General features: G+C 37.0%; 2 protein-coding genes across 2 annotated transcripts; both read right to left on the bottom strand.

The window, feature by feature from the left end:
* Window positions 1-224: 224 nt before the first annotated feature.
* On the bottom strand, window positions 225-5240 carry sar1aa (secretion associated, Ras related GTPase 1Aa). The gene is made up of 7 exons (XM_017701042.2): window positions 5069-5240; window positions 3772-3844; window positions 3520-3639; window positions 3358-3423; window positions 3057-3160; window positions 2830-2961; window positions 225-2046 (listed from the first exon to the last, which is right to left on the bottom strand). Exons 2-7 carry the CDS (start codon window positions 3827-3829, stop codon window positions 1930-1932), a joined length of 597 nt encoding a protein of 198 aa, XP_017556531.1. The 5' UTR covers window positions 3830-3844; window positions 5069-5240; the 3' UTR covers window positions 225-1929.
* A 1759-nt stretch (window positions 5241-6999) lies between these two features.
* Window positions 7000-17375, bottom strand: ppa1a (inorganic pyrophosphatase 1a). Its single transcript, XM_017701053.2, has 11 exons — window positions 17198-17375; window positions 16252-16316; window positions 15225-15278; window positions 13570-13689; window positions 12176-12262; window positions 11770-11896; window positions 11564-11691; window positions 9599-9684; window positions 9300-9369; window positions 7587-7626; window positions 7000-7336 (listed from the first exon to the last, which is right to left on the bottom strand). The coding sequence occupies exons 1-11, from the start codon at window positions 17256-17258 to the stop codon at window positions 7308-7310; spliced, it is 867 nt and encodes a 288-aa protein (XP_017556542.2). The 5' UTR covers window positions 17259-17375; the 3' UTR covers window positions 7000-7307.
* Window positions 17376-17766: the final 391 nt, after the last annotated feature.

Below are 17766 nucleotides of genomic sequence, written 5' to 3'. Positions count from 1 at the left end.
AAAACCAATTTTCCTTGTTTTTTTTCTTTCTTTCTTGAAAAGCTTATTTCATCTGCAACTAGAGAGCATGTCCCAAGCTCTATGCTAAGGTAGTGCAGTTTAAAGCTGAACCCAAAGTGTCTTTGATGCCCTCAGTTACTTTGCACTGAGCCCAAATTTGCTAATCCATGATTCCCACTGACTGTATGGAGCTTAAAAGGTGAATCAGAACACAAAAGCAGGACTGGATTGTTCAAAATATTTATAGATGACTTTCTTGTACATAATCTTAAATACCTGGATTTAGTTCAAGGCTATGTAGTGTAGAAACACATATGGACTTCACTGTACAATATTTACAGCTGTGCAAGTTCAAACACTTAAATAAGAACCACATTCATTAGCTACTTCATGCTGCACATACTCTCCTATCAGTGCTTTAAAACCAAACAGCTGATATTCACAAAATACCTGCAGCGTCTCAGATGAATTTTTATACACACAACCCTATAATAGAGCAAGAATGTCTAGACTTCAGCACAATATGAACATTATCTACAATATGACACATATTCATTTTACTTTAAAACATATCAGACAAAATTAGTAACGTATTTTAGAGGCTAGCTGTACTTTGCGCATTATGATACGAGGGTGGTCTGTACGACTGCCCAAAGGCCTATTCATATTTAAACATACTTGGACATGGACAAGTTCCCAATGTAAACATCTGTGGAACATCATCTTCCTTCCAGTGCCTTCTTCAACTACTCTTGTGGAGCTTAATGTTATTGCTTTATAAAGATATGCTGACTAATAATGGTGATACCCAATGAGTACAGGCAAACATGGGCCAGAGGCCACATGTATTTTCACTATTAATCTCAAATAATATAATATAATCTCAAACTATAATGATAAACATTCAAGGGCTAGATACACCATGCACTTTCTGCAATGCAATAAGTTAAAAGCAAGTATTAAAGCAACAGATAGTAATGTGCAAAAATCAAAACAGACAAGAAAACTGCTTAAAGCTGTTTATCTTGGCAGTAAGTGTGCTTTGCCTATAAAACACTATATAACATTAGAAAGAATGCAAATAATACAAAAGAAATACATATTTTTTAAATGTATATGTTTGGCTCCTGACTTCTCGCTGCTCTCCAGTCATTACACGCATTTGTCAAACTCCATCAGCAGCACATCTAATTGAATTTAATGAAGGATTGATTAGATGAGCTTGTCGATGGATTTTAACTGTAAAAACTGGGCTTCCTTGAGGAGAAAGTGAAACTGGTAAAACTACCACACTCACAAACATATAATCACATACATTGTTTATTTGTATGAATACTTTTAGTGTTTTAGGAACAAATGAACACTTACTGCCGAAACAAATGGCTTTACATATATTTTTTTCAGATGCCCAAGACTGTTGCGCAGTATTGTATATCATAAGGAATGACGTTTTGCATTCATTTTCTAATGTTCTCAGAATTGTCTTTTATGATTTTTGTCTATTTTTGATTCATGGTTTTGAACTACATGATATCATGTTGGCAATACGCAGTGATCCTTGGCCAACAAAGTTGGTGCAGCTACTGGGCTCCCGCCCTAAAATGCTGTATCACACCAAATTAATACTACACCACGACAAATTAGTCACACATACACGTACAGAACGCAGAAATAGTGTACATATGTGTGATGTGACACGAATGGCCCAGATTATAGCATTAAATACTTTTACATGTTTTAGTTTCATTTGACAATGTAAAATCACATCTGTTTTTCCTGGATGGAATGTTGAAGGTTTTGGGCTGGGGAGGGATGGGTGTCTTTAAGCTGAATACCCAGTACTCCTCCTGGGTCCTTTTATGAAGGTGTTCTCTATCCGTCGCTCATCAGAACTCAAAAATAGGAGTCTTTTCAATCAGAGAACTCCCCTCAGTCAATGTACTGAGAGAGCCAGCGGAAACCTTCTCCATAGCCCTGTTTCTTTAGGACACTGCACATGAAGACTTCCAATGGACGCACATTCAGCTCCTTCAGTGACATGTTTCCCTGGAAACAGAGCACACATGGAGGTTATGGCATTTACTCTCCGTACATAATACCTTTCACTAAAGGTGTAAAAATAACAATACAGTATCAGAAAAAAGGAGAACGACTAAAAAAACAGTGTAAAATCTGGAAAATAAACTGCTAATAAGCTCTCAGATTCTTTTCCATGTTTTGTGGAAACCAAGACTGCCTTTTTAGTGAACAATTTCTATTTACTTGCTGAGTTTAACAAAGCTTTCACACAGGCCACATTTTACAAACTTATTTTCAAATCAGCAAAACATGGCTTTTGACCAGTGGCACCCAAACTTTTGCACATATCTGCAAGATTTTGGTTTTGAGGCAGTTCAGATTTTTGTATTGTTTATTGCTCAGTTTCACTGTTTTGTAAGATGACTCTTTTGCACAAAGACATGCTATTTAGTATTATTCTGAGATTTTTCTCTGTAGTATATAATTGGAGCTCTGCAGTATCGAGACATTGTTAATACATTAAATTTAATATAAAAATTATAAAAATATAAAAAATATATATATTATATTAATTTAATATTTAATATAAAAACTATAATGTAATTGTCACCTCAGCCTTAAAAATGGTATCAAACATGAAAGTAATCATCACACCCCTCCATTCGCTCATTCATTTAGAGCAATTTTAAGAATGGCAGTAATGCAACCAACTGTAACATTCTTAATTTTAGATTTACAAAAAACACAGATGTTTTCCATCCAATACTGGATCTGCTGTAGTCTGTGTGTGTATGTGTGTCCTACACTGACCTTCCCAGTGGTCTGTCCGTCAAGAGCAAAGACTTCTCGTAGCCTCCCTTCACTTACTGCCTCCGGCCGATCGATTTTGTTCCCCAACACCAAGATCGGCACATTAGATATAGTTTCATCTGACAGCAGCGCCTGACCAGACATTGGAATCATGTATTGTTTAAAAGATACAAGAATAAATAAAAACATTGGACAGTGAAGTTGCGACTCAGGGCTGTAATACCTACATCAAGCTCAACCTTGGACTCAGCAAGACGCTCATGATCTGCACAGTCGACAAGAAAAACCACTCCATTCACAGCTGGGAGGTAATTCTTCCACACTCTCCTGGCTGAAAAAAAAAAACAGCACAATTGCAAAATGGCTAAGGATCTGATAGTCCATCTGAATGACCACACTTCAGTCCCAAAAACCCAAAAATGTGTTTATTCCATAAGTGCCTACTTGGACTTTCATTACAAGATGGATCAGATGCAACACCTAATGTCTTATAACAGTCACACCAAAATCAGCATGAATGAGTCTAACCTTGTACATGACCACCAAGATCAAATGTGGTGAATGTCATCCCAGCAATGGTCAGCTCTTCTGAGGCTGAAAAATAATTAGAAACAGACCAAACACATTCATTTTTCATGAATACTGCAAACAACAGCTAATGAACTGAAAAGATTGATTTATGTTGTTTACTAGGATGTAGTGTAGGCACATGCTGTCCCAGCCTGTCATCCTTCAGCATGTGCAGCAGAGTCGTCTTTCCAGCATTATCCAACCCTAAGAACACCAGCTTCCCTGATTTCTTATATAGACCTGTCATTTAACCAGAAACCAGATCATCCTGTTAAGACATAACCTCTTTGAACAGATTAGTATAGTATGTGGCTGTAGCAATACTATGAGAGTAAACAACAGCTGTGAAATATCGTTCGTTCGTAAACTTACCAAGGAACTGTAGTACACCACTAAACCCTCTGTAGATCCAGTCAAATATAAATGACATTGCGAGGTGTGTTTCCTGTAAGAAATAAAAGCGGCACTCTAAGCAAAATTATACATGCAACCATTACTACATCTGTTGTAAAAATGCATGTTGGCCACCCACAATAGTGCAACAGGAGTCTCTAGGAAAAGATTTTCCAGCTTCTAGTTTACAGACTAGGAAAATCCCCTACTGATGATGCATCTTGAAGGTGGGAGGAACTTTAACAAGTGCTTTGGAGAGGATGCTTGAGGATAATGTGTCCACTAGTTTCCAGTAACTTTTTGCATCTGTTCCCTAGCAGTAAAGATTTGTTTATTGCTGTAGGGAGACAAAGGTAATGACTGTATGATGTTTTGTGTAAAGCATTGTTGTGAGAGAACACTGCAAATGAAAACACACACACACACACATAAAATTGAATTCTGTCAAAACGAATGAAGCTGACGGAAGCAGGGCTGCATTAAAGAACATTACATAACCTGACAAATAATACAATAATTGCTCGTTTTGGATGATACAGCTCCTTCAAAGGGCAAGCCGTTCAATAAACGCGATGAAGGAGAAATGAGTGCACTGGGAGGTCAGACAACAGCTTTAAAGCAGCTCGTCAACTAACTTCCTAAGCAGGTGTGTCTCATGACAGGTAGGATAGCAAGCAAGGCTAGCTTAGGTTATCTAGCTCAACTTCCGTCCTTTCAGAATATCACCAGCTGTGCTCGCACCACTGTACTCTCTCAGGCGAACACTCACTCTGAGACGCATATAGCTAACTAGTTACACAGGTTTTCAATACTGACTACTAAGCTAACTGGATGATTTGGCTGGCATTCACCGAAGTAATAGAGGAAATATTGTGTGCCTCGCCCCAAACCGATTAACTATCCTCTTAGAAATTTTAAGAAAACCGTCAGATAGAAAACCTCGCCAGCGTATCTGTTAACGTTAGCGCTCATTCTACTAAATTAAGCCCAATAACGTTAGTTCAGTTATTACTGTAACCGAGAGCAAGCTCATGCGCATTAGCATCTCAGGACATTGTAATTACAAGTAAGACACGGAGAGTCCAGGTGTGAATAATACCCTCCTACACAGGCTGCTATTTCTCGGTTTAATCCGAGGCCTCGGCCCTGTTATCCCGTTAGCTGCTATCAATAGCTTGTTAGCTAGCGTTAGCTAACGGGCTAACACTAGTCCTCTGCTGTTCGTCCTCGGCGAATCGTCAGAATTCAGCGCAGCAACGTTTTTATGCGCTCTCACCTTATTTTCTGTGCTCAGTAACCGTTAGCACAGGCTGTCACGGCGTCCTCGGTGGAGCTCTATTGTCCAGCGCTGGTTTGTGTTGTGGAGGAATAAGCCGTTAGCTCGCTCGCTAACAGCGCCGCTGAGAAGAGACGGCGTCCGTGGTAACCATAGACAGCAGCGGTGATCGATTCGCGAACGAGTCGTTGTCTTTGAGTGACTCTTTTGAACAGGGAATCGATTCGCGATCATGACCAACTAATGTAGCAAGGGCAAGACAGTCTCGATAAAGACCCCTTGCTTCCTGCAAAACCGTTTTGTTTAAGCTCGGTGCGTCTAAAATTAGACTAAATTGTACATGTCAGCAGACCTTTTTGGATCAAAAAATAAAATGAAGCGCGTTTCTTAGTGAAGGCAAAGATTGTCAAAGTTGTTTAATGTTTGTTTCACTACTTTGTTGTCATGCTTGACTTGTTTAAGACGAGATGGTTTATACGGTATGTATTAATCAGTAGACGTTACACTGTAAATGTGCTACTATATACAAAGACAGGAGACGGCAGCAACCAATATAAATTGTTTTGTAGACAAAACAGTATGAAACCTTGGGGATGAGGGACAAACATATTTATAATATTTGCGAATTGCCTTATTGTTTCAAAATGCTCTGAATGACTGATTCTATTGAACGGAAGTAAAAATAACCGGGCGGCCGATTCACCGAAACGCACAGTTTAACCGAGTCGGTTCAGTGAATCGAATTGTCCGCTTGTCGCTTCTTCTCTTTGTTGCAGTGAGGAGTGAAGCGGTATTAGAGCGCTTTGGCGACACCTGCTCTGCGGTGACCTGAAGACTCAGTTTTACAGTGGCCATCGACTTTATTGTGTTTTTTCTTTCTGACTTTCACTGTGATAAACACATACACACTCAGAGACACACACTGTGGATAGATGCATTTTGGTGAGACCATTACTGATCATTTGTGTAAAATAGCAATATTAATACACTGTTTTATCCAGCACTAATGATTATTGATGACCCTTTTCATTTTCACCACAGCACAATATTCTCTAAATGTATTCCATCATTTTCATTACGATTTTAACTGTAGAACCCTAGACGCCCTTACATTTTCCTTAAATCTGTGGATTCACTTGTGTATAGTAGTGTATAAGTGTTATTAATGGGTAGTGTGGGAATATGAAGTCTCAATATGTTTTTATAAAACACAAATGTTTGCTGTGTAGGACCACTTTTATTGTGAAATGATAAACATTTCAGTTTAAAAATGTGTTAAGATGTGTTTGAATTGTGCCACCTGGTCTAAATATGCATTTGAATGAGAATCATGTCTCCTGTCTATTATAATATATTCTGTTATTTAGTTGCCTGTTTACTCAAATTACACAAATAACCATATAATCATAATGTGTGAAAGTGTGAAATTGAAACACTTTTAGATTTTTGTGGCAAATGTTGCTCAACTACTGAATTAAATTAGACCTGAAAACTTATATATATATATATATATATATATATATATATATTGTGGTTTGTGAAGTGACCCTTTCTTAAACTGTATTTGTTTATTTTCTAAGTGGAAATAAGTGAACACATCCTCTACTAGTCTACATTTTAATGCACACTTACTGTGTCTTTTCTGAATTTAACATACAGAAAAAAATGTGTGCCAAATTTATGGCACATTTACTATTTAATGTTTTTTTTTTCTCATGTTAAATGTTACATGTTAAAGTCAGCAAAAAATAGAATCTGTTGACTAAGATTTGCAGAAAAATGCCATATTTAAATATATTCTCTGTAGAGGATGTTATATTCACAGAGAAAATCAAAAACATATGCAAATTGCCCAAGGGTGTTCAAACGTTTGTATAAGTAAAATTTTCAGTAATGCTTGTTTGTGTTAAAACAATACACAACTGTTTTTTTTCTAACATGACAAAAAAGCTTTATTAATTTAAGGTCGGTGTTCAAACATTTTGAATCCTCTCAGAAAACAGTTATGGTCAGTAACTGAGCTGAGCAGAGTTCTAATATTAATTTATTCCTGATCATCTACAATAAGCAGTAAGCATTTTGCCCAGATAATTTAGCAAATGTATATATCTGTAAAACTCTCTTTTTTAATGGAGCAGAAAGCATAATTACAGCTTAAATACATTCAGCATCTTGACTGGATTAATGATGTGAATCCAACATCATGTTATCATCTTTGCTGGCTGCTGTCCCTCGATGATTATTTGCTGTAATAGTACCATTTGTCAGCTGGAAAAACAGAAAAGAAAAACGTGCCGTCAAATAAAAACAATGAAATCAATCAGTTACGTTTATTTTTGATAATAGAATATTTCATGAAAACAAAGTAAAGTCCAAGAGACTATTGATGTCTGTATTGATGGCACTGACTATAAAACAGTAGCAGATGCCGTACATGCATTTGCTGGTTTTACCCAGGGGGATGGTAGGAGTGAGAGCTGAAGGTGTGGTCAAGCAAGTTGTTATGAGGATTTCCTACCTGAGTTTGGGATAGACTTTGCTTCACCATACGCACTTGCCTGAGAGGGAAAAATAGATATTGGGTTGATTTTATTGCAAACTACTGGAGTCATTATGAAAATAATAGAGAAGATATTCACTGTGAATGGAGCTATTCTTTAACTCGGTAATTATGAAACCCAGTTCATGATTTTCTGAATCTTTTTCTTCCAGAATACATTGAAAATGTAGTGATGATTGAATATTGAGTACACTGTCATAAATGTATTCAGTAACATATTCTGGTAAAAATGTGCTCAGAATACATTTGGAATACATTAGGAATACATATTGACAAGTATATTATATTTAATTTACACTGTTCCTCACTGTTACTGGTTAGTAGTTTTCCTTATGTTTTTCTTCTGTTTACATGTCCCATGAAAAATTCACCATCATTTAAATGAAATTCTCCTTATTATTTTGGCTCTCATCACGTGCCTCAGTCCACTGCTGCTTCTGCAGTCCCATTATCATCTCATGAACTAAGCAAACAATTCACCAAGTCCCAAAAAACAAAATTTGAGAATAATGTTGGCACTTACGTGATTTTCAGGTAATGACCTGTAATGAGGCCAGTGCAACACCAATATTAAGCTTATCACTCATGACCATGTCCACTACTGTGGAGACTGTTCAGTTTTACTGTTCAGAGCTTCAGAAACATTCATATTAATAACTGATCATCACATTGATTTATCAGTCTACTCAGGCTTTAGCAGAGCTCAGAAACTCTGAGATTAATAACTGATCATCATATTGATTTATCAGTCCACTCAGGCTTTAGCAGAGCTCAGAAACGCTGAGATTAATAACTGATCATCACATTGATTTATCAGTCCAATCAGGCTTTAGCAGAGCTCAGAAACACTGAGATTAATAACTGATCATCACATTGATTTATCAGTCCACTCAGGCTTTAGCAGAGCTCAGAAACGCTGAGATTAATAACTGATCATCATATTGATTTATCAGTCCACTCAGGCTTTAGCAGAGCTCAGAAACGCTGAGATTAATAACTGATCATCATATTGATTTATCAGTCCACTCAGGCTTTAGCAGAGCTCAGAAACACTGAGATTAATAACTGATCATCATATTGATTTATCAGTCTACTCAGGCTTTAGCAGAGCTCAGAAACACTGAGATTAATAACTGATCATCATATTGATTTATCAGTCTACTCAGGGTTTAGCAGAACTCAATAACACTGAGATTAATAACTGATCATCACATTGATTTATCAGTCCACTCAGGGTTTAGCAGAGCTCAGAAACACTGAGATTAATAACTGATCATCACATTGATTTATCAGTCCACTCAGGCTTTAGCAGTAAATTCAGTGTTTGTAAAGAAGTTGATTTGAGGTTTTCTTTAAAGTACTTCTTTACACACCATACTCTGATTTAAAATAGTTCATAAGCAAGCATTGATAGTGTTTCTTTTCAAGATGGTGCATAGTTTCTGTAGTTAATGTAAACAGTAACTGAATTCTGAATACTGCTTTTATACAGTGTAATTGGGACTGAATACATACTTAATTTTTGTTTTCTGAATATGTATCCTGAATGGTTGTATTGTACTTCATAATCCATTACATTATTGTTCATTTTAAATGATTGACTAAACGTTTCCTCATTTTTCTGCCTTTTTGAGTCTGAATGTAAGGCTGAAAGCAGCTGAAGAAACTCACTGAGTCTACAATGGCTTTGGCATCACTGCTGGCACAGATGAAGGGGCTGTCTGTGACACAGGTGTTCATGCTGGAGAAGACATTATAAAGCAGAAACTTTGACATTGCAATAACAAACCAAAACATGCATGTTAGAAGAAAATCAGTATACATCAAACATACTATTCAATCTGCACACTGAGCAGCTCATCCATTAAAGTTTTTTTGTTTTATTTAATGCTGGCTCATTCACTTATACAATAATATATAAAAATAATACTGTACATGAATATATAGTGATGAGATGTTGATTATCATACCAGTTGAGTTCTCCTGCTTCAGTCTTTTTCATTATCAGTGCTTGCCAGTATCCATGGGTATCTTTGACTGTCTTAATGGCAAAGTCCTGCAGATGAACAAAGACCAAATTCACTTACATTATTTAGTTTATTCTGACCTACAACTAGCATATGATATGTTATTTGTCACTTGTAATATACACTGATCAGGCGTAACATTATGACCATTATGTCCTTGTTTCTACACTCATTGTCATTTTATCAGTTCCACTTACTATATAGGCACACTTTGTAGTTCTACAATTACAGACTGTAGTCCATCTGTTTCTCTGCATACTTTGTTAGCCCCCTTTTATCCTGTTCTTCAGTGGTCAGGACCACCATGGACCCTCACAGAGCAGGTGTGTTAGTGTGTGTTGCACAGGAAGGAGTGGGTCACACACAACAGTGCTGCTGGAGTTTTTAAACACTCACTGTCTGCTTATTGTCCACTCTATTAGACACTCCTACCTTGTCAGTCCACCTTGTAGATGTAAAGTCAGAGATGATAGCTTGTCTGCTGCTGCACAGTTTGTGTTGGTCATCCTCTAGTCCTTCATCAGTGGTCACAGGACACTGCCCACAGGATGCTGTTGGCTGTATTTTGCGGTTGGTGGTCTATTCTCGGTCCAGCAGTGACACTAACGTGTTTATAAATATTATAATATAATTTATATATATTCCAGCAGCACCGCTGTGTCTGAAGAACAGGGTAAAAGAACAGGGTCTAACAAAGTATGCAGAGAAACAGATGGACTACAGCCTGTATTTGTAGAACTACAAAGTGCACCTACAAAGTAGGTGGAGCTGATAAAATGGACAATGAACGTAGAAACAAAGAGGTGGTCATAATGTTAAGCCTGATTGGTGTATTTGTAACATTCTGTGATGTAGCACTGCATCACTCAGCCTCAATGCATTCACAATTTTGTGTTCCTATTTGTTTTATTTAGGTCTACAGCTGCTGATTTTCATCATTAGCTATTCAGTTAAAATGAATTAATTTACTTGTTAACAAATGAAGTATCTTTTTTTTGGTTGATCTGAAGAGCCATTTTATATGCTGTAGTTTTGTCCATCAGTGTTTTCTCACTACAGTACACAGCATGCGTTATGGAAATATGTCATACAATCATTGTGGATCCCTCTTCAGCAATAAAGAAATCTGATGTACCACAAACGTAAAAAGGCCAAGAAATGCACATGTGCAATAGTAGTAGTAATACACTGAAAAAAATGGCTTGTAAGATTAACCTAAAAAATTGACTTCATGTGGTAACAAATAAATTAACTAGTTGTATCCAACCTACATAAATAAACAAACAATTCTTTCAATCAATGTATTTCCTTTTGAGTTGAATAAAACTAGTTCAACTGATTATTACTACATAAAGTCATTTTTTTAAAGTTGATCTGGTGAGACATTTTTACAGCATAGTAGTAGCAGTATTGTTGTCTACATTCCTCCGTCAGTCCACCCCAAAGTTTCACCCACCTTTAAGATACATCAGAATCTGGGGTTTCCTAGCCTTTACACCAAAAAATGTCTCTTAAGACTATTGTGGCGTTGCTGTCTGAGGTGAGTAAGCATGTTCACATCAAATGTAACATGGTTATTTCCATTTACATCACATTTATGGCATTTGGCAGACGCTCTTATACAGAGCAACTTACAGTTTGATCATTTTACACAGGTAGGCGAAGGTGGTGTTAGGAGTCTTGCCCAAGGACTCTTATTGGTGTAATGTAGGGTGTTTTACCCAGGTGTAGGGTGTTTTACCCAGGTGACCCCAGTCTACAGCGTAGAAGGCAGAGGTGTTACCCACTACACTAAACAACCACACCCACTACACTAAACAACCACATTTCCATGTTATTATTTAAGCATAAATTAAATGGATGAGTGTAACTGCACTTTTAAGTCATTACAGCTCTGCTTCACTTTACCCTGTTCTTGAATTCACCATTGAAGGCAAACTGATTTTCTGGTTTTCCATCTGGTACTTTGTACATTCTGAACCAGTCCACTGTTGCTTCCAGATAGCCCGGCTTCAGCCTCCTCACATCATTAATATCTGTGAAAATGAAAGAGCACCGCCTTCAGTGAGCTGGAAAGAGTTCTGCATCAGTTTAGACTGAAGTTTCTCACTCACCGTTAAAGTCGTCGGCCTCAGGGTCCTCGACATTAATGACGATGACTTTCCAGTCTGTTTCCCCCTCATCTATCAGTGCAAGTGTCCCCAAGACTTTTACACGGATGACTTCTCCCTGAGAGCACACCTGCAGAGAGCCAGAAGTGAGGGAGAAGCACTTAAAGAGATAAAAGCCTGAATGACTCATGCACTCTAAAATAAATTCGATAAAATTAAACTAAAAAGAAATGTCAGCTGCTTTGGCAGCTCATGAAAGCTCAGTCCTAAAATGGGAGTGAATCACTGCTGTGTGGGAGTTCAAATATGTTTTTTTATCTGTGGTGGTGACACAAGTGCCTGTAAACATTACTGTTGTTCTGTCACTGAATTCCTTTGCCAGACTCTTCTGCCTCAACATTTCTCCTACCTTGTTTCCGATGTCACAGATGTCGATGGGGTCGTTGTCGCCACAGCACCCTGTGTCTTCGTCTTTGTGTCCTGGATCCTCCCATGTCTAAAGGAAACACAATCATAAGATGATCATTTGTCTTGCACTTTTAGGACCTTGTTGCTATAACAAAACTGAAGAGAAATTTCAAAATAAAATGTATTTCTAAAAATCACCTACTGATCTATTCCACCTACACTATGTGTTCAAAAGTTTGAAAGCAGTTATAAAACCAATTTCAGACTAAATTAAGTCAGTATATTCTTCCTGTGAAATTCCATAGCTTTTAAATAACTAGTAGAAAGTTGTAAATAAAAAAGAAGAAGGTGAAGAACCCTTAGAAGGGCCTATATCATGGAAAACCAAATGTTGCCCATTTAAAACAAATGTAGTATGTAAATATTAAATTTTTCATATGCACCATTCACTTTCCTTTACATACAGTCCAAATCTGTAAAATAAAATGCAAAAATACCCCTTTGAATTCACTGGTTTTATGATGCCACTAAGAACAAAAGGACTTACAAATATCCACCTATTCAGCCAACAGCAGTTTAGCACAGCTCATTTAAGTTTAAATTCTAAGGAGTGCTTTTTCAAAGAGGCTCCATGTAGCATCATTTACAGGTGAATTAAATGTGTCAGTCTTAAAGGCACAGCAACAAAATCAGCCTCTGTAAGCCTCTGGAAAGCCTCTGGAAAAGGATATACAAATGAATTGGAACTGGGTTTAGTACATAAAACCACACAGATGTTATAAGTCAACAAAAAAATAACAAGGGCTCTTTAATGACTCAGAAAGCTGTATAACAGTGAGAATGAAGAGAGACACCACATAATATGCTTTGGGAAATCTTAAATGAGATAATATGACCAAAAATGATTGTAAATAGGAATTAATGTCAGTACAAACAAACAAAAGAAGAAACCGGTAAGTTTAAAGGACAAGGCAAAATAATTTTGAACTTTCAGTGTAAGTTAATATAATAAAATTATATTTCAGGTAATTTTCAAGCATTTCAATTAGTCAATTTAACATGAAATGTTCCCCATGTAAAGGACAGCTGCTGTGCTCAAATGATGTAAAAAAATGGAGCTGGCTTTGAAATAACAGTCACAATAACTCAAATTCCTTGAAATAATGAAAAAAGTCCAAGAATACCTTTTGCTGTCTACTTTATAAGATTTACATCCATACATTCCAGTTATTACTGTGCATAAAAACACAAATTATTAATTAAAGTGGTTTCAAACATGCTTTAAGGACACAATAACCTCTTATTCTGTTTACTCATTATGTTCACTATGATGCTATAATGCATGTGCTCATTTCAACGCTTCAAACAAGCTCTGAGAGCGGTGGATAAACAGACCTGAGGGATAGCTCCATAGTTCCAGATGTAGCCTTTATGAGGAAATACATTACACACATAACGCAGATTTCCTTTCTTCACATCCTGCTTTAGGGGGTTCAGGGGATCTTTGGTAGCAATCTGGGGAAAAACAACGAACAAGACTGCTATACATGCCCAAAAGTATCCCAACAATTCTTCTAAGTAGAGAATTCAGCTACTCTAAGATGCACCCATTACTGACACAGGTATTCAATTGCACCCCACAGCTTACACAAACTCCACAGAAAAGCATTGCCAATGGAAAGGTCTAAGGCCATCATGTCCACTGCATATCATCAAATAACTTTGGGATGAGTTTGAGTGGTATTTGTGATCCAGAACTGATCACCCAACATCAGTACCTGACCTCATACCTTATGATCATGTGTCTGAATGCAATCAAATCCTCACAGCAATATTCCATCATGCAGTGTAAAGCCTTCTCAGAAGAGAAAGAACTCCCTATTAATACCGTTTATTTCAGAAGAAATGTTGAATAAGCAGGTGTCTACAAAGACTTGAGTATGAGTATATGATTTTGCATAACTAATTAAAAAATGACTGAAACCCACTGATGGTCATCACTACATTTTAGATATCGGTACAACTGAAGAGTTTAATTCCAAAATGCTGTCCATTGATTTCTTTCCATTTGGGATTTAATGAGTTTGTGAAAAGAACAGTTGGAGTATGATGGAAAATACATTTTTATTTCTCTAATAAAGGTGGTATTAATCATAATGTAGTGTAGAAAACGTTTGTATGTGTAAAGACCACCACTCCCAACTATGTGACTATGCAAGAAAAAAAAGATAATGTCATGAAAGTGGTCTATGAAATGTTTTAGAATAAAACCTTTCCATTGTTTATAACTTAAAAAAGTAGCACTTTTTATTAGTTGAATCCTCCAGTTTGTGTTGCCATTTATGCCTGTTAAACTGATCTGAGCAACTGTTAATTATATTCCTCTTGGCAGAGTTTTAAAAAAAGCATGAAAAACAGGTGAAAATCAAAGTGAAATTACAGAGGACTGCAATCTAATGCATCAGACAGAAGAGAAAAGAAAGAATGGAACTGTCAAGGATGTAGTAAACACTCCTGAACAAATGGACAGGATACAGAAGGAGCTTTAATGTGGCTGAATTTCAAAGGGGATGTAGTCTGAAAATGATTTTTACATGAAATACAACTAAAAGAGTGACGTTTGGACCTCTGGAATTAATTAACTATGGCTCACACTAGATTTTCCATGTAACCAATTCAAATAAAAATCTACATACCTTGACCTCATCTGCATAAAGGGTGATGTTGCAGAATGCAGATATGTATTTCTCCTCTAAAAAGTAGCACATCTACTGTTGATTAATAGGATTGCGTGATTTTATTTGACCTTTTTCCAGAAAGTACATGAATTAAGATCAACTTAATGTGTACCTGGTCTTTCGAGAATTCACTAAACTGTATCTAAACTATTACATAAGGAACCCTAGGGGAAATATTTTGCCTATTTAATCTCAAGTACCCTTGCCATTACTACTGCTGTGCACTCAATAGAGCAGCAATTCTATTATAGAAAGATAAAGTTATAACAATATATGTCAGTGATATCCATCAGGATTAAGAGTGATTCATACCTCCATTTTGGCATTGGTCCATCTGGGAACCTCTATAACTGCATGGAAGATATTCTGGAGAAAATCAATAAAGAGCTAGTGAAGTTATGAGGAATATCATAAGTACAAACTGTTTTTGCAAAAATGTGTTTTTTTTTGTAATTTGCAGAACAATATCATACTGATGGCTGCTGAATGGCACGTGAAAACCTAATATTTATTTACAAATACTGCAATTTTGTTCTGAATTGACAAAAATGAAGGGGACAGAGGTAATGGCACACTCTACCTTCAATATTCTAACACACTTAATGCTCATACATTGAGAAATACACATTAGCCATAACATTACAACCACTCCAGTAGCACTGCTGTGTCTGATCTACTCATACCAACAACACACAATAGCAGTGCACTGTAGTGGACCTGACTATTGAAAAATGGGGTGAAAGAGGGCTAACAAAGTATGCAGAGAAACAAGTGGACTACAGTCTTTATTGTAGAAGATTGCTGTAAGTAGCTAGATGGTTAATAAAAAGGTATTTTAGCCACAAAGTGAACACTGATGACTCCAGTTCCTCCAGTTTGTGTTGCCATTTATGCCTATTAAACTGATCTGAGCAACTGTTAATTGTATTCCTTTGGGCAGACTTTAAAAAAGAGCATGAAAAACAGGTGAAACTCAATGTGAAATTGCACAGGACCGTGGTCTAATGCATCAGACAGAAGAGCAAAGAAAGAAAGATTACAAGCAGTTTACTAGCTGTTCAGGAGAAATGGGCTTTGTGTCTTTTGACACTGTGGCTAAGAAACAGGCTCATCTGAATTCATTAACCGTGGCCCCTGCAGTCTGCTTTAAAAGATCTTGCTGATAGGTCAGTCAGTAAAGATTAAACTATAACTGTTGGTTACAAAAGATGGACAGAAGGTTTTCTCAAGTGTGGAAAGATTGAATGCAACATCACTCTAGGATAGAATCACTTTCTACCATTTTGTCAAGACAAATAACAGCCTTCTAGGGGTGAATAAAGATTTTACTAAAACGTACCTTTGCCTCATCTGCGTAGAGGGGAATGTCATGGAATGGAGATATGTATTTCCCATCTGAGTTCTCTGTGGAGAGGTTTGCATATTGTGACATGTTTCTGAGTGAAACACAGTGTCAGTAAGGATCTCTGAGCTAGCTGAATGCGGTGCAGGTGGAAGGGTGAGGTGAAGCATGACATTATTAGTTAATATTATTTTCCCTGCAGATGCACAGTGATGTAAGCAAAAATCAGAAAGTGTTTTAATGCCTTGCAAAAGTGCATTATGTCTTGAGGGAAGATTAGAGGAAAGCAGGAAATGTGTGTTTTAAATGGTATGGTATGATCAATTACGTTTGACATGACAAAGCACATGAATTAACTAAATTAAAAAGGTCAATTTTGATTTCAGAAGTTAATATGATAAAGTGATAGAATTTCACCTTTTTAGTCATATTTTTAACTATTTGAAAAATATCTACAGATGTTGTGCTCAGGCAAGCTCAGAAAATGTATGGTCCAAAGAAAATGTAAAATGTCAGATAAGAGGTTATACAAGGGCCCGGATTGGGCACTCTAATGCTTTCCTTTCTTTTATTCTACTGTTTCATTTGCTTGAGATTTTAGCACTCCTGTCTGCGCTGTTACTGTCACCAGCAGATGCTTCATTACAACGGTTTACCTTGAGGAAGGCCAAATCTGTATGGATCTTTTGTACATATCACACAACACTGACATTTTACCACACTGCTGTATAGCTAATGAAATGACAAATAATGTATATTGTAAAAGAATGAACCAACAATATACTGTTAACACTGACAGTAACTAATTAAAACAGTATCAGTAATCAAAGTCAATGCATCCATCAGAGAAGAGGATGATACTCAGTGATGTTGGGTAATATTAATAAACTCAAAGCTGAAAAGCTGTTCAACTCTGTCACTTCAGTCTACGAGGTAAACTTACTGAAGTAGACTCTGTAGTCCTGTGTGTTGGGTTTCCCTCTCTCCTCTATAGTGAAGCTCATGATGATGCAGGCTGATTCTTGTCTCCAGGCTCCGATGTTCTTCTCTAAAGCCGTACAGATGGCTGTAACAAGCCGGCAGGCTGGAGTCCCCCAGGACTCAGCCAAGACATGCGTGGCTTTTAAGCCAATGGGCAGCCTTCACTCTCCTCCTTATCCAACCACTGACCATGTGTGAATGGAAAAACAGGTAAGTCTCAAAGGAGTGACTCATGTCACCCTGGATTTGAGGTCAGAATGGCTTTTGTTACAAAATCATGAGCTGTTTTAATGTAAAGATAATCAAGGAATAAAAACTGACCGCTCTATTGTGAAGACAGACCATGCACATTTAATACCTGTGAAGGCATATGTACTCTAAAATCTTTATTCACCCCTAGAAGGCTGTTATTTGTCTTGACAAAATGGTAGAAAGTGATTCTATCCTGGAGTGATGTTGCATTCAATCTTTCCACACTTGAGAAAACCTTCTGTCCATCTTTTGTAACCAACAGTTATAGTTTAATCTTTA

Source organism: Pygocentrus nattereri, chromosome 13 (assembly GCF_015220715.1).
Source record: "Pygocentrus nattereri isolate fPygNat1 chromosome 13, fPygNat1.pri, whole genome shotgun sequence".
Lineage (NCBI taxonomy): Eukaryota > Metazoa > Chordata > Actinopteri > Characiformes > Serrasalmidae > Pygocentrus > Pygocentrus nattereri.
This window is presented reverse-complemented; position numbering and strand designations above follow the sequence as displayed.